Below are 21989 nucleotides of genomic sequence, written 5' to 3' on the forward strand. Positions count from 1 at the left end.
GTGATGTTGGCACATTATAGTGAATGCAGGGGGTCCGCCATAGTCTGAAGGTGGGAGTCAACAGCCCTGGGCGAGCCTGCCTTCAACAGCCAGTCATAGAGATAGGGAAAGACTGAAACCCCTGACCTGCCTAGAGGAGCTGTGACCACCGCCATCACCTTGGTGAACACCTTCGGATTGCTTGTAAGGCCAGAGGGGAGTAAGGTGAAATGAAAGTACTTGTGGTCTACAGTGAACCCCAAGTAATGTCTGTGGGTAGGCAGGATGGGAATATGAAAGTGAGCATCCTGCAAGTCCAATGCTACCATCCAATTTACGGGGCCAAGGGCAGAAAAAACCTGAGCCAGACTGGGCATTTTGAACTTCTCCTTTTTGAAAAAGAGATTGAGGGATCAAAGGACTCAGTTAGGGCAGAGGCCCTTTTCCTTTCTGGTCACCAGAAAGTACCTGGAATAGCACCCATGACCTACTTCTGGCACTGGAATCCTCTTGTGGCTCCTTGGCCAAGAAAACCATAACTTCCTCGAGGAGGAGGAATAGGTGATCGTCCGTTATCCCATTGTATGATGGTGGCATAGATGGAGGGGTACTCTTGAAGGGGAGTAACCCATTTGGACTACCTGCAAAACCCACCTGTCTGACGTGATGGATTGCCAGCAAAGCAGGTGATGCCGAATCCTGTCTCCAACTGCCAACGGGTGGGGAGTCAGACTAGGAAGTCTTAGAGGCTGCTGCAGAGGGGCTGGGGGCGGTGGAATGGCCAGACTGCTGGCTCCCAGATCCACAAGGTTGGTGGATTCCACAACCTCAGCCATGCAGAGACGTGGTTGGAGGTCCCTTCAGTAGCCACAAAAGGGGCGAAAGGCAGACTGGGAGGGACGAGGGGCCACCGCGAGGCCCAAGGACCTGGCCGTAGCATGAGAATCCTTGAAGTGCTTGAGCATCGAGTCTGCCTTATCTCTGAAGAGACGGGTGCCATCAAAGGGCATGTCCATCAAAGTAGCTTGGACATCCACCAAAAAGTCAGATGTCCTCAAACAGGTATGGCATCTCAGGGTCACTGTTGACGAAACCGATCTGCCCAGTGAGTTGGTTGTGTCCAGTCCACAACAGAGAGTGAACTTTGCTCCATCTCTCCTATCGGCAACTGCCTTAGAGAATACAGCCAAGACCTCCTCTGGGACCTGTGGCAGGACTTGCACAACTGTATTCCACAGCGTGTGGAAATAACAGCCCAAAAGACATATTTCACGGACCACAATGCTAGGCTGGAGGAAGAAAAAAATCTTCTTTCCAAGTGTGTCCAACCATTTGGATTCCCTATCCAAGAGTGCGGAAGGGAATGCACCCTGGGAAGTGGAGGCTTGGATGACCAAGTTCTCAGCGGTGGGGTATTGTGTCAGAAAGCTTGGGTGCCCTGGAGAGGGGCGATGGTGGCAGGCAATTGTCCTGTTCACAGGAACCCCTGTGCTGGGTTTGGACCAGGTACCCAGCAGGACATCTATGAGGGCTTCTTTAGAGGGGAGCATGGATTCAGAGAAGGAAACCCCAGGCTGAAGCACCTCTGTCAGGAAGTTAGTCCTGACTGCAACCAAAGGCAACTCAAGGTCCAAGACCTCAGCTGCTCTTTTCACCACAACTGAGTAAGAAGCTTCCTCCTCCATAGCCAAGGAAGGAGGAGACAGCATGCCAGTATCTGGAGAAGTATCCAGCGTGCTGTCTTCACCCAAGTCTATACACCAGACCATAGGGTCTTGGAGCTGGTTTTCTAAATGGTCCAACGACCTCTCCCATTCCTCACCATAACCTAGACCATAAGAAAGGGGCTCAGGATCCAACATAGGAGGCTGCTGCTGGGGTTGGAGTTGTATGATGACCATCCAGCTCTGTGTCAGAGTCGGCAATGAGAATGGGGATGGCGCCACCCGTGGGTGAGGGCAGCGTCAGGCCCGGTGTTGGGGAAGGTTGGGGTCATACGACTGATGCCCGTCCAGATCCAGGACCGGATTCATGGGTGCCCCTCTGCGCTGAGGCCAAATCCGATGACGCAGAACCCGAAGGCATACCTTCCAACTTTGCTGACAGAAAGCACTCCAGCAGAGTTGGGCTGCCTAAAAATGAGGCGCATGGCCTCGTAGAACTCATGAAGTTGGGAGGGGTCACTCTGCCTCCCGGAGACTTGGGGAGGCACGAGTTGGCCCAGATGCAGGCTCCTCAGAATGAGGCCTAGAGTGCCAATACTCCCTCATCTCGTTGGCAGCCGGACGAGGTGAAGTTAAAGAACGCTTCAATTTCTTGCTCTTTCTCTTGTGCCTCGACTTACTTGATCATCCTGAGGACTTGGAGTGGGACGACATTGAAGGAGAACTCCGGGACTGCTCCCGGGACCTTCCTCTCAAGCGGGACCTCGACTTGCGTGGAGTCGAGCGTCAGGCCGCCATCAGTTCAGGAACCACTCCCTCAAAGTCTTTGGATGCATGGCCTGACACTTGGAGCATAACTGTGGGCCATGGTCGCGCTTCCGGCACCAAACACACACAAGGTGAGGATTTGTCACAGACATCACCCAATAACACGACCCGCAAGGCTTAAACCCGACATTCCTCCATGCACTACAAGTAGAAAACGTAAAACATCTTCGACAAAAAGTCAAAAAAGGTCTGTCAAAAAGTGACTGAGGGGTCGCTCCTTCAGGTCGGCTCTAGCTGGGCGCAGAAAGAAAAGAACTGGTGTCAGCCTCCCGGGACGGCACCTCTATAGGACCGGCGACATCATATCCGACGCAGACGACAGATGTGGAGCAGATTGATGCCACCTAACGGCACGCAGGGGTACTGCTCAGAAAAGTTTCTGGCTCAAACTGATGCCGGGTGGAAATTCAAAGGTAAGGAATCTGCAACTAGAAGTCTCTATCAGATAAGATCGAACTATGAATAACTTGGCCTAAAAATACCACTTACTTGACAATAGATTCTCAGTTGAACACACAGGGCCACCCACTGCACTCAACAGTCTTAATAATAAAACTTTAGAATATAACTCTGACCTGATGATCTAACTGGAATACAGAATGACTCTCACTGTTTCATAAACATTTACATTCTAACTACTGCTGGGTTTGTTTCCTGCAACTCAAGACACCATTCTTTCTGCTACTGGGCAGCAGAAAAACAGATTTCTACAGACAAATCCCACAAAAAGTATGATCAGAAGCACCAATGGAACATACAAATGAGCACATGCAGCAAACAGTGGGAGATTTGGCACTCACCCATTTTGCAAGGCCGTCGTGGGGTCATACGTCAAGGTCATGCCACCCTGGAAGGAACAGAGACAGAGGAGATTAGAGGTGCTGTACAAAAGGCTGGCAAGGGGACCAGAGGAGCTGTGTTGTTGAAGGTGTACTACAACTACTAAGAAACAACACTTCTTTTTTGACTTCACACTGACCCACTGTGCGTGACTGTCAAATGCCAAAGATACTTATGAAGGAGGGCACCCGAGTCCTAAAGTGTGCTTGAGTTTGAATTTGCTAAGTCCCGTGAGGTCTCCATTTAATTCTTTAAGGAGGTTTTTTTATAATGTCCCCTTACATGTATATCTTCATAGGTCTTTGTCAGGCAAGCGGGCAAAGACAGGGGTGTGTTTAAGTGATAGTGAAAATCGCGCTTTACCTGCTTGCATGTTTGTCTAGGAATGGGTGTGTGTGTTCTGTGCAGTTTCAAGGTTTTGGAGTTTTTATATGAATTGTATATTGCATTAGAAAAGAGATTGACAGATTTTGCTACTTCTTATGGAATCTCTTCTTTAAGATGGATGCCAACTTCTTCCATCAATCAGCGAACAAATACTAACTATATATAACCTTGTTCTCCCATCTACATCCCTGGGTGAGGGCCCCTGTACTGGAGAGATGAGCGGAGAGTCACCATATAATGCCAGGAAGTCAAACTTTTCTCTCAATGGCTTTCACACTGAGGACACTTAGCTTTGAACTTTGTAGATATCTCCTGGGAATAAAGTTTTGTGACTCGCGTACAGTAGTGGCAATCGAATTACATGTCATGGACTTGCCATGGAGCATTAGAGCATGTCCATCTTACATTTATGTGGCTCGCAGCAAGGGGCCACTGCGCCTTGTCAGGCATCAGTGCGCTCTAGAAATATTTTTCAATTAATCAGTCTTCAATCAAGGCTTCTGCTTAGATTTACTGCGGTTATTTTAATATAAAACATTGCATTTTGACCCATGCTGTGGGTTACAGAATGTGTGGTGTACAGTATGAGCGGTGTACAGTCTTGTTGGCTCATCAGTGTGTATTTGTGGTCAAGGGCTTCTGTATTAAATTCATGTGCCTAATAAACAGACCAATTTTTCCAGAAGGAGATAGTGAGTTCAAGGAATGTAGGGAGGTTTGTGTTCAGTAGAACTGGAACCAACGAAGTAAGCTCTGACTTTCAGGCACTTTGTATCTGTGGACAAGGGACCTTGGTTTAGGAGAGCCAAGAGAAAAACAGCTAACCTACCGCTGAGTCAGTGAATAAGGCATAGAAGAGGTGCCCCTCCCCCCGCTCTGACTGATCCTTGCACTGCAGCGCTGCTCCTGTGTGATCTAATGCATGCACGTCATGCCGCTGCACTAGGACACCCTGTGGGACCTGGGACGAGTCACCACATCTTGTTATCACCCTGGCTCCGCGACCGACTCTTAGTGTCAACCAAGACATGTCAAAAGTGGTTTAAAACTCGAACAGTTTAGATGCAGTTGAAGATCATTTCTCCCATCTTGACATGTTTCCTTTACCTTCTCATGCTTAGCGCTTTATCCACCTAACGATCTCTACTCCCCCACTTTCACATGTTTTCATTGTCCCTCTACAGATCGATCCAGTACCAAGGAACCCACCTTCTGTCACTTTAATGTGTGTCCTTCTTTCACTTCCTCTTGTCTCCCACTCCAATATGTCTCCCTCATCCACCCAACATCTGTATTCTTCTTCCCCCTCAACACTTCTCCGCCTCCCACTTCCCCACCTCTCCCACCTCTTCACCTGTCTCCCCATCTCTGCACCGTAACCAGACCCCACATGGACTTACTGTCTCGCTGTCCCGTGACCACGCTCGCCCGTTCTGGAGGTATTTGCCCTGGTTTTGCCGTTTTTTCTGGCCCCCGTCAGCAAACTTGCACAGCAAGGGATCCGGGGGCGCTGCAAGAGGTCAAACGGAAGGTGTTACTAGTGGCGCGCGAACAGCTGTGGTAGGAGCAGCAACCGACGGAAAAGGGGTGACGAGGATGGCAATGGGACAGGAATAGAGGAGTAAAACGCAAGCGGGGGGGGGGGGAGGGAGTCGCTGCAGGAGGAACGGAGGAGGAGTGTAGAGTTCTCTGGGTGTAGGAAGGACTAGTACAGACCGGTGCTTACCTGGAACGCCTGGAAGGGTCTTGATATATTTTCCATTAAAGTGCGCAATTATAGCTTCACATTTCTCTGTCGATTCCATTCTACAAAAGAAGAGTTCAGAAAACAGCATCACTCAACACAGTGCACCCCTTCACCAAGACAACCAGCATTAGACCCCCAGTACGGCGGGCCGGAGGGGGACCCCCTTGAGCGCGTTTCGGATAAAATCCATTCAAATGAACATAACAAGAAGCAGCCTAAAAACAGTGGGGAATAAGAGCACGTGTAAACAGATTTTAAAAGCACTATATGATGTTGTGGTGGGATTTGGCTGAACGTCCTTAACAAGATGTCCATCTGGACAGCTTAAGTTCAAAGGTTTCGATTCTCAAGCCTAGGAATCATGCTGCTAGGTTCAGAGCGCTAGCACCGTGCCAGTGATTGATTCTGGCGAGCAGCCTTTGACAAACACATATTTATAAGTAGACACAGCAATGTCCCCATCGGTTGCCAATACCATGACTGTGTGTATGTGTGGTTGCATGGGTGATCATTGTCTTTCCAACAACTGTATTCCTTACACACACACACACACACACACACACACACACACACCTCTGGCACGATGGTAAAGGGGAAATCCTTGGAATCTAGCAAAACAGCATTCCATAGGGGTCTCTTTTGGGGGCACCGACTTAACCTTTTCGCTTATAGCAAACCGGAATATTCTCTTTGCTCCTTATTTCATAATTCTGTGGTATACTAGCTGCAGCTGTACCTCCCACTTGTGACAGCCGGCAAAGCTGTGGCTGGCATCGTCTGTAGGTGTTTTTCCTCTTCTGGAATATGGTGTAAGCAGTAAAAACCAATTCTGCATTGCCCGGGGGTTTCCTTGGTTTGCTGTCGTGGAGCTTCCGGTTTGAATCAGCAGCGCCATCTTTGCTGAAGAGCTCTCTAAGGGTTTGACTGCAAATGACAAAAGGCGTCTCCTTTCGGCAATGAACCGTTTTACGCAGAAGGACTCACTGGCGGCACACTTTTTGTAATGGCGATCTCCAGGAAGACCACTGCTATCTCGGCTCTCCTCCACGCTCCAGGAAAACCTTCGCGAATAAACTTGGCAGGGCCGAAAGGAGACTGTTTCCCATCAAAAGCCTGATTTGAGTAAAAAAAAATCAATCTGTCGTTTTAACATCCATGAATCCTCCGCTGTGTTGGCTCGTGAGAGTTTCATAAAGGACGCCGAATTGCTCCACTTTCATGGCCCAACAGAGTGGCAGACAAATTAATCTAACACGGGTGTCTTCTGGAGGGGCATTTGTGATATTTGGTGCAGGGCCACAGGTGGATCCGATTAGGGCTACACCCCAGATTTCTTTGGAGGGTAGCTCCGTATTCAATCACCAGGTGGATGTTTTACCCAAAATAGATGAAACCAAGTTCCTCTAGTTACTCAAGCCTGGATACATACTAATGTCCTACTACAGACAGTCTTTACCTGTATCAAACCCTTCACAGTCTCCGAACCTACAGTGAGAAATAAAGTGGCTATCAGTAGAACAGCGGGTATTGTAAACAGAGTTTATGCTTTGGAGATGGGTTACACTGTACCACACTATTTGCAGACACTGACACTCTCATGAGAAATACACCACAGAGTATTAAAAAGTATCTACTAAGAACAGCGTCAACTTTGTACAAAACATGTCCCCAAGGGGAGACTTTTCATTTAAAATAACCAAGGTCTCAAGAAGCTAAAGATCCTAATACCTGCAGCCTTCACACTTTGGGGAAATCTTTACAGATAGCCCATCTTTTAAAGCAAAGCAAGTACACGTACATTGGTTAGTACCTGGTGCACACAGTCTTCTATGTTAAGCAGAAATTGTCATGCTGACACAATTCTGTCTAATAACTCAAGGCTGCTAACAATACTTAGTATGCAGATCGTAGAATCTTTGCCCAGTTGGAAACTTTTTCTGCAATATCAAAAAATTGTGTGGAGCATGCTGTCACCTACACACAGAGTTACTCTTCAATACAAACATTTATTACGTGTTCAATACCTTTACATGCATATGATGCATTAGGAGCATATACGTTTTGTAAACATTTACACCCATTAGCTGGACACAGGCTGTACAAAATTAGGTAGAAAGTTAATATGGTAGTTACCCACCACTATCCAAACTATAAAACAAACTAACACAGTCATTGGATGATCTCATAAATGATGTCACAGAACATGTCATGAGTGATGAATATGTAAGGTCATAAGCAGTGCATGGTGGGGGGGTGTAAGTTATAGTTAGCTCTGCTAAGTATAACAGGTGACTTTCTGTGGTCAAGTTCAAGACGTTAATTTTGTCACTGACGTATTCACCTAACTATTGCATTACTTTAAACCATTGTTTTTTTTCGGTGAAGATATGTATGGTGTAGAATATACTCTACACAACGACCATACCGCAAACATGCATGACATTTAATTTAGTGTCAAGCTTGATGTAACATTCATACATGCCAATGTTTGGAAAGCAAGGAAGATGGAGATAAAAAAAAAAAAAGTTGGGGGAATGTTTTTTCCCTATTGACTCACATTAAAGTGCGGGGACTTTTAGGTATCGGTTTTCAGTGACTCAAAAAATTGGTAGTCGCCCTCCTGAATGGCGGCGTTGGCGTTTAAGGACACCTTGTAATTGTTTTTGCTGTCTTGTTCTTTAGCCATGCCTGTTTGGCACTTTCCTTTTCTCTGTATTCTCCTAGTCTCTTACTTCGATGAGGCGTAACACGGGCTCCTGCGGTGCAGGTTGGGGGAAGGGGACAAACCCTTCAGGGGGCCCATTCGGCCCAAAGACTATCAACATTTGCAATATATTGGAGACTCAGGGGCCCCTTAACACTTTTTACAGAGGGCCAACATTTTTTATTACGCTAATGGTCCTCCCCTTTCTTTTAATCGCCATTTTCTTGTTGTCTCCTCATTTCTCCCCTTTATCTCTTCTCTTCCTCTCTCTCATTCTCTCTCCCCACCTGATTTGTCGCTCTCTCTGCAGTCCTTTCCCTACACATCATGCAGTGTTCTACTTCCTCTCCTCTTACATCTCTTGTCTTTGAACCTGGCTGCGCCCCTCTTTATCCCTTGACCCTCTGACCTTTCCCTTTTTCCACATTCTAGCCCTTTTGCCCCATCACTTTCATGGCGGTGACTTTCTGCTAGATTCTTTCCTTTGTGTCACTCTCTCCCCCTATATCTCCTCTTCCTTTCCTCATCTCTATATTTCACTCTCTCAGGCTTGCGCCCCATCTCTCAGTTCCTGTCTCCCTCTCCTTTAACTTTCCATCGCTCTCCCCGCTTTCTTCCTCTTTATCTCCCTCCCCAGGCCCATTTCCTTCCCATCTCTCTCCCTGTTCGTCTCCCTTCCCTCCGATACCTTCCCCCTCTCTTTCCTCATCGTTACCTTGTCTCACCTTCCCCTTGGCCACCTGTGCACCACGCCTCTCCTCCTCCATGTCCAATGTCCCAATGTTACCCCTCTGCTTAGCCCTCTCCCCCTCCAGCCCTGCTCTCGCCATATCTTTCTTACCTCTCTCTCTCTAGCCTTTCCCTCTACTACTCCCTCTCACTATATTTCTTACTGCCTCTCCACCTTCTGCTCTTCTCTTCCCTCAATGCCTCTGTCCCCTCTCTCTCCTCTCTCTGATATTCCCTCTCCTGGCTCGGCTCCTCTTGGCTGCACTTTTAGCAGCTGTTTGCCTGATCTCAGTCCCGGGGGGTTCCCCTAGTTGATTAGCACCTCCCGTTCCTGGAACACAACCCTCTGGAGTCTGCCAGGCAGGAGAGGTGGGGGGAGGGGGGGCGGTTGACTCACACTGCCACCTCTGCCAGGAGCTGGGTGAGGGTACAGCCTCCCAGCCTCAGGAAGCGCCAGCGCTCATACGCATCCATGTCACTTCATCTACAACGCCTACATTCTTACCACTAAAACGAGTGCATGCATATCGTCATACCACTGCATACATGGATTTTACTGCCATACCACCACACTGTCAGTCCATCTAACATATACCCTAACCCCGGCATCTTATGGCAGTTTAAATGATGACAACGTAAATGTCGGGGTTGTAAGGGTAGGTGACAAGGCCTATGTAAGGATGCAAATGTGTGGTAATGAACAGTGATGGCTGCACGGTGAGATGTCACTCTGCACTTGCCAGCTTCTTTCATCAGAGGGAAGTGAGAGCATGCGAGGCATCGCTGGGAGAGGGACACATGGACGGGGGCCTGGGACAAAGAGACATAGGGAGAGGACATGGACACTGGAACAGGTAGATACAGGCGACAGTAACACATGGTAAAGATAATATGGACACAGAGTGGAACAGGGACTCACTAACACAAAACGTGGACAGTGAAATGTGGAGACGGAGACAATGGGGGAAGCAACACTGATGTAGACTTTGGGGTAGAGGAGAACGCTGGGACAGTAGGATACGGACATAACACTAGATCGGAAGCCACTAATGTTTAGAAAGGGAGACCAGAACATGTAAAAATGAAGACACAGATCCTTGGACAACTAAACACCAGAATTGGGACACTGAGGCATAAGCACAAAGGCAGAACACTGCCTGGTGTAAGTGTGTGTGTGGTGGTATGTATTGTCTGACATGTTGGAAACAGACCCTAACTGAACACAAAAATCATCCCTGGCAAAAATGTTCAAATCAGCAGCACACTGTAGGGGTTGGGAGCAGAATGGTGGCATAGTTGAGTCATGGCAGCCCATCCTGCTCTGAAGCGGGCCCCTAGCCTGCAGCTTACTGAGGAAATGCCAAACAGGCAAAATGGCCAGTCCAGCCCTGGTTGGAAAGATGCGCAATGATGTTGGTAGGGCTTCAGCATAGCGACTGTCGTGCAGATGTGCAGTGCCAATGCATGGACTGTGTTAGAAAGGTAGAAGCAATGTTCCTGAGACAGGTACTATACTTGAAGGTGGATGAAAGTGACTGCTCGTCTGCCTACTAGTATGTTGCCAGCTACCCTTCTGTGATCCCAATGGTTCTCCTATTACAATAGAGTGTACTGCAGTAATATAGCAGCTGCAGCTGTGTAGCACGGAGGCCATCTTTGCACAGATGCATGGTTGAGCTATGCAGAGTGCTTTGAAGGTGGGCGAGCCTGGGCCGTGGAGCAAGCGTGAAGAGTTGGGTAGGCGTTTCTTATATTCTTAGGATGAGTTTTGATGCTATATGTATTATGCGTATACAAGGGTCTGTGTAGTTGATATTCTGGAACGCTTGGGTAGAGTATGTTGGTGTAGCGTAGTTGTGAGTATATGGTGACTATTCTTGCAAAGACTAGAATAATCGGAATGAACATGATTTGTTATTGTTATCAAGCAGAAGAAGAATACTTTTGTCACCAAGTTGATTTGAAGTATGAAGATATTTGATATTTGGGATAGGTCAGGGTCATGTTAATGCCCTAATTCTTTACTTTCTTGGGATGGGTAGGTTTATGGGATAATGTAATCAGAGATAAGTTTACACACAATATTATTTCCATTTTTTGTTGGTTTTGCTTGAATTAGTTGTGGAGTATACAGTGGTCAACTAAGACTGAGCATCTGTGGTGAGGTTGGTGTCCGTAAAATGAGAATACCTGATTTTGTATGATTCTTAGATCGTCTGTATAGTTGTTGCAGAAGAGTCCAAAAGAGTAGATGACCGATGGCAGAGGGCTGAGCGGTGCATTAAACAAGTGGATGGTCAGCAAGAAGTCTGGTAGGATTCTGCATATGAGTAGGAGCTTTTTGCAGAGAAGAAGACGTCAGTAGACTATTTGCCGTCTGTCAGAAGGATGAGCATATCTAGTCCTCAGTGCTCTTTTGGACTCCCATGTTGAATAGGCAGCCAGTTAGTATTACGTATTCAATGGTATCACTGGATGCATGAAGATTCAAAAAGCAAGTACTGCGCACTGTCAGCATCTGTGGTTTTCTTGAGGTCATCCCAGAGAATGGACTTCTCTAGTGATTTGTGAGATCCAACAATCTCCTACATTTTTGTTATACTCTGTGCTTTTTAGAGCTTAGAAAGGTATAAATCTTACATTGGTAAGGTAGCTGTGTTTTATTGGCCCAAGCTGTTTGAACTTTATATGTGCAAATCTACATTTTTGTGGGGTGTTAAAGAGACGGACATATTCTTGCAGCACACGTTAATGTCATGTGCTTGTAAAACAGTGAAGGTAGGCTCGGATTGGTGGAGAAATCAACATTCCTACAGGTGATGATTAGTTGTAACTGGGTGAGAATAAAGGGAGAACTAAAACCAATTTTAGATGAGGTATATATCATGTTATGCAGCAACTGAGCAGAGCACAAACTATCAATACTGTGGCACTGTACAGTTCTCATTGTCCGCAGAGATTATAGGCAGGCCTGTATGGTTGGTTAGAAAGGTATGTGGTTGTAGTATGAGGTGAGGTACCTTAAGTCCTGATGGGGTTATGCTGTGGTGAACTTGACACTCCATGGTTATGACACGCTTCAGGCTGCATTTACATTAAGGTCCATATTAATACTTTTTTAGCGCCACATTTGCGTCACAATTGTATTTTGTAAGTTTGCGCCGCTTTTGCGTCAAGAAATTACGCAAATGCGGTTCTAAAAAAGTATAAATATGGGCCTAAGTGCTTAATCGAACAGTAGTAGCATGGTCAATGTACTATTCCTTCATAGTCCGGGTAGTGGGGCCTCCCAAGAGACCAGATTAGCATCACAGTTCAAAGAAGATGCCCACCCAAAAGTGGGGGAAGCGCAACCCAGAGAAATCCAAAGGCATCACCAAATATGTGGATCTATGGATTTCCCTACAGACAGTGAAGAGCCAACTCAAGGGAAACCACAGACTCCCTTATAGATGGTCTGTTAGGTCGTCCCAGGAACAACCTGCTGGTCTGTGTGGGATTCAGAAAGCCTGTGGAAGGAGGGAGGGGCAGATCAGAGGTAAAGGAAAAAGGATGTGAGGAAGCAAAAGGCTAAGGGTTTTGGCTCTTGAATCCTCCATGCCCAAACAGTGAAGGCACTCTAACCTCTCCACCCTTCACCTTAATTTTGAGGATGGAACCCCAGGGAGGAGGGGTTGCGTAAAGATGCAGAGTCTCAGGCTTGTGCACCAGTCAGTGCAATGGACAGTGCATGATAGATTAGTGAGGAGGGAGGGTCCGGAGACTCTGTGGAAAGCAACACAAAGCTCAAAATAAGTCAAAATATACGGAAAATTACAGAGGGGGCTCAAACAATAGCAAGAAGTCATGGGTCAGATCCTGGATCTGCCAGTTGTGTTTACATTATTTTAAAGCAATTTAGCAATTTGTCAACAGACTCCCAACAAAACCCTGCACATTGCAAGATCTACTGTTTGCACTTACTACTCAACACGCTCAGGATGAAGAACAGTGGCTAAAAGGGCCTCTGTCTCCCACACCGTCTGTCCATAGTGGAGTGGTTCTGGTTGGGTGGCACTTTGTGTGAGGTGGTGACCTGTGGTCTTGTATCCTTCAGTCTCAAATTTATGTTTGTATATGTTGTGTAGGACTTGTGATGACAGGGATTTATGGGTTCATGTTGTTTCTTAGCTCACAAATCATCTAAAAAAGTTATTTCTGTACACAGAGTGATGAAACTATTCTGCGCGACTGGTGGGCTGTTTTGCCTTGCAAATGAGGCTGGATAGTGTGTGAGACGTCTTTTGTAGAGAAGGATGGCATTGTGATTGTACTGCATGTACCTGTCGAGTTGAAGCACCCATTTTCTCTCTCTCCTAGAGTGTGTACTACTTAATGACTGGGTCTCCTCTCCAATTGGTGGTATAAATAAAATGTTGATTACGTCGATATGCGCTATGGTCAGAGGAATGTTGGCCAGGCTGAACCATATGTGAGTTACAGCTGGCCAAAGGAGTACAGCAGTGATGGTGTTTGCAAAAAACCATCCTCACATCTCTGGGTGGTTGTTTGTAGAGGAGGAGGAATGCATGTATGGTGATGGGTGGAAGGCGGCTGTGGAGCTTTTTGGGAGTCACAGTCTTACACTTGGAAATTACTGATTGTTATGTATCAATACTACTGTTACCTTTTAGAACATCACATACAACTCTTGTAAAAGATCTATAATCTGATGAGTCCTGACAATGGTTTAGCAATTCTGACCTCCTCTTGATTTAACACCAAACGGTTTCTTCCCATAAATGAATCATGATGACATATCAGCCTGACCTTGCAAATCCCACGCCACGGCTGGTCCCGCTAGCATCCCGCAGGATCCGCGTGGAGATGACCTGTCCGAATGGCTTGAGCATCGCCTCTAGCTCCTGTTCGTCCATCGTCACCGGCAGGTTTGAGATGTACAAGTTGGTCGGGTCCTGCTCCTGTTGCTATGGAAACAGTCAAGGAAAAAGAGGTGAAGAGTTCAGGAGGTGCATTAAGAGTCTCCAGAGAAGTAAACCAGCAACTGAGGCACACTAAACAGCATCTGTAGCAATGATACTCTTTTACAAAATTGCAACTGCCCACACTAACAACTTTGTTTAACAGTAATAGCTCTTAACATTAGTCCTACACTAACAGACATCCCTAGCAAGGAACCCCTATAAACAATCAACAACAGACCAACTCTGACAACCATCTCTACAGAGACAACTTGTAACACCATCATTAGCACCACACGCCTCCTGTGGTAAACACCCTATAACCCATCTTCAACAGCCCCACACTAACAAACATCTACATCCACAACTTCATTCAATACACCGACAACCGACCACACTAACAACTGTGACTAGCAATGTAACCTCATAACTAACCTAGCTGCAGCAGCCTCACATAAACCATCTTTAAGATTAAACATCGAGTAATTCACCATCAACAGCCCACACTCTGACAACGGTCTCTAACAGTGACCCAATCCAATTCACAAAATACACAGGTCACAGTAACAGCCTATGATGAACAAAACCCTTACACTCCCAGCCATCTCAAACATGAGACACTCTATACCCCACCACTGCCACGCAATACGAGTGGCATATTATACCCAATGCGCAACGACCTGCTGCTCTTCCAAGGTGTCTCAGGAAGATGAAAAACACATTCCACAAACGCCTAATTCTACGCCTCACCGCGGTGAGAGATACGTGGTTGCTTTTTTGATCACAGGATCAGAGGCACAGCTTTACATAGTTAAGCAGCGAGGCACCAAAAACAAGTGTCTTCAAAAAACAAACCCAACATTTATATATTAAAATAAACAAGAACAACACAGAAAAAAATGCTTAGTAAAAAAACATTTGCACATAGATTAAAAAAAAGGCATTATTTGTATGCCAAAGATCAACACCTATTGCCATTAGGGGGCAGTAGCGTTTGGCACTACTGTTTGGGACTTGGACGTTAGTGGAATTGTTTTCTAAAAGTCAATGTCTGCAACTTATGCACTTGGCACACATGCTGTAGAAGAACTACATTTTAATTAATTCAGAGAATCCAACTTGACTTTCCCAAGCCTATGCTAGTGGAAGAGAACACCAATAAGTAATCGTTTGCACCCCATGCAGAACCAGCAGAAGAAAGCATACATGCTGTGCTCTGTTTCCGTCCAAGGAGCATCAGTGGACTACATGAACACATTTGCCCTCCAGCCACAAACTATGGTTTGCAAGATACTGATTCCGGTCCAAGAATGGAGAAATGTACTTCCTTGTAATCCCATAGGAGTAAACGGAATATAAAGATCGCAAACACTTCGTGGGTCATAATGAACAAATAGCCAACATACCTTGAGTCATCATACAGACTCTACGTATGCTCGACGACCAAAAAACAATCATCATTATGCTTTTCTGAGTCGAACCACTAGATGACGGAATAATGCACATGCAGATCTCAAAAATAGGTCCAAGCTCCACAATTAAATATTACTTGTCCTGTAACCATCCGTTTCTAGATTGTAGGGCTGTAGATTCACATGCTTTGCATACTTATCCCACCCTGTGTTGGGTGTAGACTACTGCAAGTTGTTTTTCTTTGAAGGAGTCTTCAGTCTTGACATATTTTGTGATTCCTCCCTTAGCCACAATGCACCAAGAGAAAGACTCAACCTCAGACTGTTTTCCCAGTGGATGAGTAACGTGAGTCTAGTGAAGCAGGACAAGAAATGTGTAAGGTGGATTTTGATTATCTATGTGACAAGTAAGCATCTTGGATCATTACTCGCATCCAGGTGTGTGAATCTACCACTCTACAAGCTACAAACAAATGATTACAGGGTAAGTAACATTTTTAGGTTTGTAACATGTTCTGCTGTAGCTCACAAGCTTTGAGCAGGCAGTAAAGCAGTACTCTCCTTCAAAGTTGTGGCTAGTGAGCAGATGATGCAGATGCATGAAATAAAGTTTTCAATACTATTTTGCCAACCAAAGACTCTCGACGGGCTTGAAGATCCACACAAAAATGTTAGTGAATGAGTAATTGGCTCTAGTGGGGTACTGATGAGTCAGACCAGGAGAATGGGAATTGTGTTAGGTCAACAGGAATCAGGAGAAGAGACTTTTGTTTTGGTTATTGAAACAAAGCTTAGTATCCTGCATCCATCCCTAGATCTCTTTCAAGCTATTTGCATTTTGGTAGCAGTGTCGTTGGTACAGAAGTGATGAATGATATAGGACGCTTCCAAGACGACTGCCAGTCTGGCCCTTTAAATGTTGAGCACGGTTGATGTCAGGACAGATCCCTGGAGAATTTCATCACTGATCGCGGTGATGTCTGAGCAGCTTGTTTGGTGCTGCGTTATGGCGATGGCCAATGGAAATATGCTATAGGGGAGGACTACATTATGTGGCAGAGTAGAGAAAATTATGTGGCAACAAAATGAAAATTATGATGCATTATGTGGCACATTATTTTACAGTATTACTTCATTATTTTGACATATGTACATGCATTAACACTGTGCAAGCAATGATTTCAACTAATTTGTTCTAGAATAACACCCAATACGCAATTTAAAAGTGACCAATGTATATCTGTAAAGGGCTTACCAATGTACAGCAACATGCCTTGCTGCTTTTTCAGTAACTTTTGTTTGAGCTCGAAACATTTTTTTTGTTTAAATCTGAGGATTATTAGTAGATGATGGCTTATATGTCAAGTGTGGCTGATCCATATTTAGGCGTAAAACGCCATGGCCACATAATCTCATGATTCCAGTGGCCCTGATAAAGGCAAATGGTGGTGGCTGCCTCACAGTTTTACCATAAGAGTCCAGAAGAGGACGCCAGATTGCAACCAATAGCCGTGTTGATGAGGAAGGATGGCGTACCCTGGGTCTAAAATTACTTTAACAGTTATTCTGACACCATTTTGGCTGAATGTCAGAAACTACAATTATTGCAATTTTTGTATGCCACATTATGGCAACATCTCGCTCAATCAGATGTAGGCTATGGGCATGCATTCCTGTCTACAGGCTGGGTATAATCCCGTCCCCTGATATACCTCCATAAAAAATTGTTGTCTAGAGATTTTAATTTTGAATTTGTGCTTTTGGATCTTTGGTGAAATAATTTAGCTTGGGTAGAAATAGCTGATACGGCCCGAATTTTTCTAGATTACATTTATAAAATTGGCAGATATGTTGCAGTGATGATCTAATATTTCAGGAACCATAAGACCTATATACTTCATTTTGGTGTCAAAACAGGTTTTGAGGTCAAGTAGTCTTACATAGACAGAAAATAACCCCTCAGAGCAACCCTTCTGCCATTTTCAAAAATGGCAGCTATAATAGAGGAAGAAGAGACATATACAGAAATCAAACAAATAATAATGTTTTTAACCCTTTTATGTATACACCAAACAATGGTTATGATCTCAATATGAAAAAAATAATATTTATCACTCCTGTTTCAGACATTTTCGTAGTTCACTTTATTTATTTGTTTCAGCATTTGCTTGTGGTACCCTTGCAGAATGTTGAACATCTGAGAAGAGCATATGGACACGGACATCTTTTTGTTACACAGGTTTTGCAGGTACATGTATGTGTAAGTTCTGTGAGTTGAGGCTTTAGAAATTTCATAGGTTTTAGCACCCCATCAATATCTTCCCAACCAAATTCACACTGATCTTTCTCTATATATGCATGATCCGAAAGATTTACACATTTTCAGATCAAGTAGAACGCTCTTCTAATGTGTCCACGTGCAGAATATGATGACCGTGGAAGGTCACTTAGCTGGACTGATCTCTTGAATTCGCTGTACAGAAGATTGTCAAATGTGTGACAGTCAGAACTTGCTTTCCACACATGCATAAGGTATTTTTCTATATCTTTTAAGACATATTCTTCTTCTGTCTCAGCAAATCCTTTCAAAAACTTTACCGGTTCAGCAGTTAAAGCTCTTAGCTTTGTTCCAATTTTGCTCATAGTTTCATCACCCATAAGAACAGTGGCCATCTCTGGGTCAAGTCTCTTGTACAGAATATGAAGCGGGATTAAGTGCCTTTTCTCACATTTTCCATAACATATCATAACTCTGACAAGCCTTGACTTATGAACATTGCAACAAATTTAAGTGGCACAATAATAACATCTGTGTCATTTGACATTACAATGACTCGACTGGAACCACTTCAAACAGCCCACTCAGCATGTGGCACAACACGAAGGTCAGCTTCCTCCAATTTGCTGTTATGTTTTTGAACAATATAGCCTGTACCTTTTGAATATATCTTTGCAGCCACCACCTACTCATTGCCTACCATTCCACTTGCAATAAACTGAAATTCAGTGTTCATTGATGCATCAGCAATGTTTTGGTGAGTTAACATCTCCAAGTTCATCTTCTTCGATGTTGATGACTAGAATCTATCAAGTAGCACAGGTATAGGTGTTGAATTTTTGATGCAGGAAAGCTCAATTGTTCCACTTGTAGTCATTTGTCTGGTTCTCTCACATTCTTTGACAGATAGTTCAAGATAACTGTCAAAGACAATGTGCAGTTCTTGCAAGGAGCACACTGACTTTGATATCTGTAGAACAGTCTGAATGACCTCTCCATCTGTAGAACAGTCTGAATGACTTCTACGAAGTTTCACGTGGCTGAAATCTTGACCATTTGCAACCATGATATATATCACACAACAAAAGCAGTTTTCAATGAGGACACCTTTTCGAATTGAAATTCTTCACGTGAAAGTTTGTGTTTTAACTCTTGTACGAGTTGTGGTTTATTGGTTTGGTTGAAGCATCTCCATCAAAATATGTGTTTATAGGAAGAAGATCATGCAACAGAATGTCCTTGATAAATTCACCCCTCTTTTTGCTACATCCATCTCTCTATGTACTTGTGAAAGCTGTTTCTTTGTAACCTGTTTCGTAGTGGCTGGGTGGATGTAACTCTTACTAAGGCATTTAAAGCGTGAAAGTTTAGCTTTAGTGATTATGTCAAACAGATTTTTCAATACAAATCTCTCCTGCCTCAGTTCTGCGTATAGTTTAAATCCATGTTTCAAGACATCTAGTAGAGGTGTCTTTATATCTTCATCCACATATTGTCTGGTCATGAAGTTGTGTAGTTGCACAGGCTCAGTCATTTCAAAGGGGTTTCCTTGGTGCTGCATGAAATGAAGTAGGCTGTCAACATTTTTATTAAAATATTCTCCTCGCTTTCCCAAAGGTTTGTGGTGAGGAACAGTTTCAGGATGGTCCATTAATTTCGAATTTGTCATCTCTCTGAAATCGTTGTAAATAGAAAGGACTTCATGGAAAAAAGCTGCACTTGAGCAACATATTAACTTTTATGTTTCTGACCAACAATTCCCTTGGAGCTTTTCTGTGATCTTTGGATTGTCTATTCCAGTTTCATATTTGAAGCCACAGCATCGAACCTTCTCTCTCTGTCTTTCACCACAAAATGTCTTTGGTATGGTTTTTCCACCGCTAGCTTCTTCATTCTCTCCAAATACCAGGACCCATATCTCAGGTAGTTTATGCAATCAAATTCGCAAAACACAGTAATCAGTGACTCCACAGTCTTCACATGTAGCTCCCAATCACCTTCCTGATGAGCATGTACCAAGGTTTTTACAAGAGCTATCACGTGTAAAACATTTCCCAGTGTTTGCAAAGTTCTGATTTTTCTTAGAATTCTTTTACAAACTCTACGATCTTGGTTTTCAGGTTTTCTGATTTTGAACAGAGTGTATTAAACATTGCCTGGCTTTGCATTATGTCTTTTGAATGAAGTGCATTGTGTGCCTTGTTCACTTCTGAGGTAAGTAAGATATGCAAAACCTATTTTGTCATTCTTGTTCCAGAAACCATTCCAATGCAATGTTTCTATAGCCACAGATATGATGAGCATACATTGTAACAAACAAACATAATGAGTTCTGCTCAATACTGGCTGGACAGTTTTGCTTCCAAAGATTTCAGCCTCAATAAGTTCATTGTCTATGCCACATCCACTGAGATAGCTTCCGCCACACCACAACACAACTCTTGTCATGTGGAAAAAGCCCATCAATGGATAAAGATCATCAAATTCTAGGGGATTGCTCATAAAAATGTCAGCTACAATACGGAAAACACCTTGATCGCAGAATATTGGCAGGATAGGCTGGTCTTCAAGCTCAGCATGCACATTTTGGAAACTTTTTAGAGCTGTGCATACTGTTGCCTAGTCTCTGACTGGACATGGTATTAACAGTAACAACCCAACCTTCTTCAGTGGGACGGTATTCTGGGAGATCAGAGCATGAATTCCAGCCCACGGAGGACCTGGCTTTTTTTCATCCTTCAGTTCGCACAGAATCAGCGATATGATAAATTCAGCTAAATCAGCTTTGCAGAATGCAGTATCAGGTAGAAGAAGATCCATGTCCTTAGCCACTTCGTAATGTTCTGGTAGACTAAGTTGTGTTGATAGCTTGTAGTGATTTTGCACACGTTGGAAAGGCAGTTGGGTTATAAGTTTGCAGCTTTGTTTGTTTATGCCTACAGCTGACACAGCTTGTCTTCCAGCAACTACTTCATTGGTATAGCCTTGAAAAAGCACCATGGCAGAACCATGTGTGCTGGATGTTCAAGACAAAGAAGAGATGTCTTCAAAATCAAAATTATCAAAAGCAGCAATTCTAAATCCTTTCCTAATAAAGTGACTTGGAAGTGGTGTGTTGTCGGATTCACAAAATTTTACAGCATGTGCTGCTTATACGTTCCTGCTCTGTACTATGCCATTATAACCTGTTGGTACACCAATTCTGTTAATTGAAGTTATTAGCCCTCTACTTTTGCACTTGTCATAGATTGTCTGGGCAGTCATCATGTGTAGCAGAATTTTCTTTTTGCAGTTATGTAATTCATAAAACATGATTTAGAAAAGACAGTACATTTACACAGCATAAACCTGTTGGTACATGAGATTGTCTTCCACTTCTTCGCTTCTGTCTTCAAAGTCATCATCAATTTGTCAGCTTCTGTTCCAAACTGAAAAACTTAGTTTGTTACAGTTTTGCTTTGCTGATATTAAACAATTATGTAAAAAATGTTAAGCGAACATCAGGCATTCTTCTTGACTCCCATGATTTGCGGAGCTCTGGGGCATCACAAAATCTGTCATTATGTCCAAAATCGAAATCCTTCAGGGCGTTTCTTGAAATGGTTCCTGCTGATTTCACTGCATCCCATGATCTTATTTTGGCTGCAAGAACTTCAAGAGTCAAATCAGCTGAGAACACTTTAAGTGGCTCATTTTTTTGTCAGACTGACAAAAATGAATTCTGTCATTGTACATTCTCACCAGAAAAATCTTAATTTCATTATTATGGATCAATACAGTTTCATTAATGTTGACCATTATTTCTCTGATCGCACTGAGTGTGAACTCATGGCCAGCACTCAAGTGGCTTTAAAACTTGATTTGCTTTTTCAAAGAGTGCAAACTTAACTGCAGGCTGGCAGTTACATTGCTGTTTGTAGCTCATTGTACATTCATTTTCGAATGTATGCACGCATGCAGTTCGGGTGGGCATACAAATCCACTGCAAATACATTCACCTCGCTGTTTAGATCAGCTACTTGGCTGAAAACTTCACCTTGGAAGAAACCAGATGCAGATAAAAACATGTTTGCCCTTTGAGACTCACATACTCTGTACTTTGTTCTTTCATCAATCCCTTTGGCCCTTGTTCTGGCTAAACCACAGATAACACCTTGAAGATCCTCTGCTTTCTTATCAGTTGTTGGAGCTGGACGAGGAGTAGCCATCAATCTTCTAAGTGAATGGGCAATGGGTTTGGTTTTCCTCGCTTTCTCAGAAGACTCGGATTCTTGTTGTGATTCAGTGGTTTCTGCTAGTTTTTGACAAGGCTTTTTTTCCATTGTATACAATTTGTACCACTAGTTGCTACAATGATGAAATATTTGGTCCTCTTCAACCATCATTTTCAATCTTTTGTGAACTCTGTCTTCCCTTATTTCTGCAGCATCTTGAACTCTCTTCTGTCCAGCCACAGTTGA

General features: G+C 44.1%; 1 protein-coding gene across 3 annotated transcripts in view; it reads right to left on the reverse strand.

Annotated features, from left to right (window-relative positions):
• The window catches only part of RBMS2 (RNA binding motif single stranded interacting protein 2), a 229197-nt gene that overhangs the window by 36217 nt on the left and 170991 nt on the right, over nucleotides 1-21989 (reverse strand). For all 3 annotated transcript variants that reach the window (XM_069230691.1, XM_069230692.1, XM_069230690.1), the window contains exons 5-8: nucleotides 13688-13845; nucleotides 5425-5504; nucleotides 5099-5208; nucleotides 3272-3318 (exon numbers count right to left, since the gene is read on the reverse strand). In XM_069230691.1, the coding sequence (XP_069086792.1) occupies nucleotides 3272-3318; nucleotides 5099-5208; nucleotides 5425-5504; nucleotides 13688-13845 (395 nt within the window). The remainder of the gene's footprint in view (nucleotides 1-3271; nucleotides 3319-5098; nucleotides 5209-5424; nucleotides 5505-13687; nucleotides 13846-21989) is intronic.

The sequence above is a fragment of the Pleurodeles waltl genome, chromosome 4_2 (genome assembly GCF_031143425.1).
Source record: "Pleurodeles waltl isolate 20211129_DDA chromosome 4_2, aPleWal1.hap1.20221129, whole genome shotgun sequence".
Taxonomy (NCBI): domain Eukaryota; kingdom Metazoa; phylum Chordata; class Amphibia; order Caudata; family Salamandridae; genus Pleurodeles; species Pleurodeles waltl.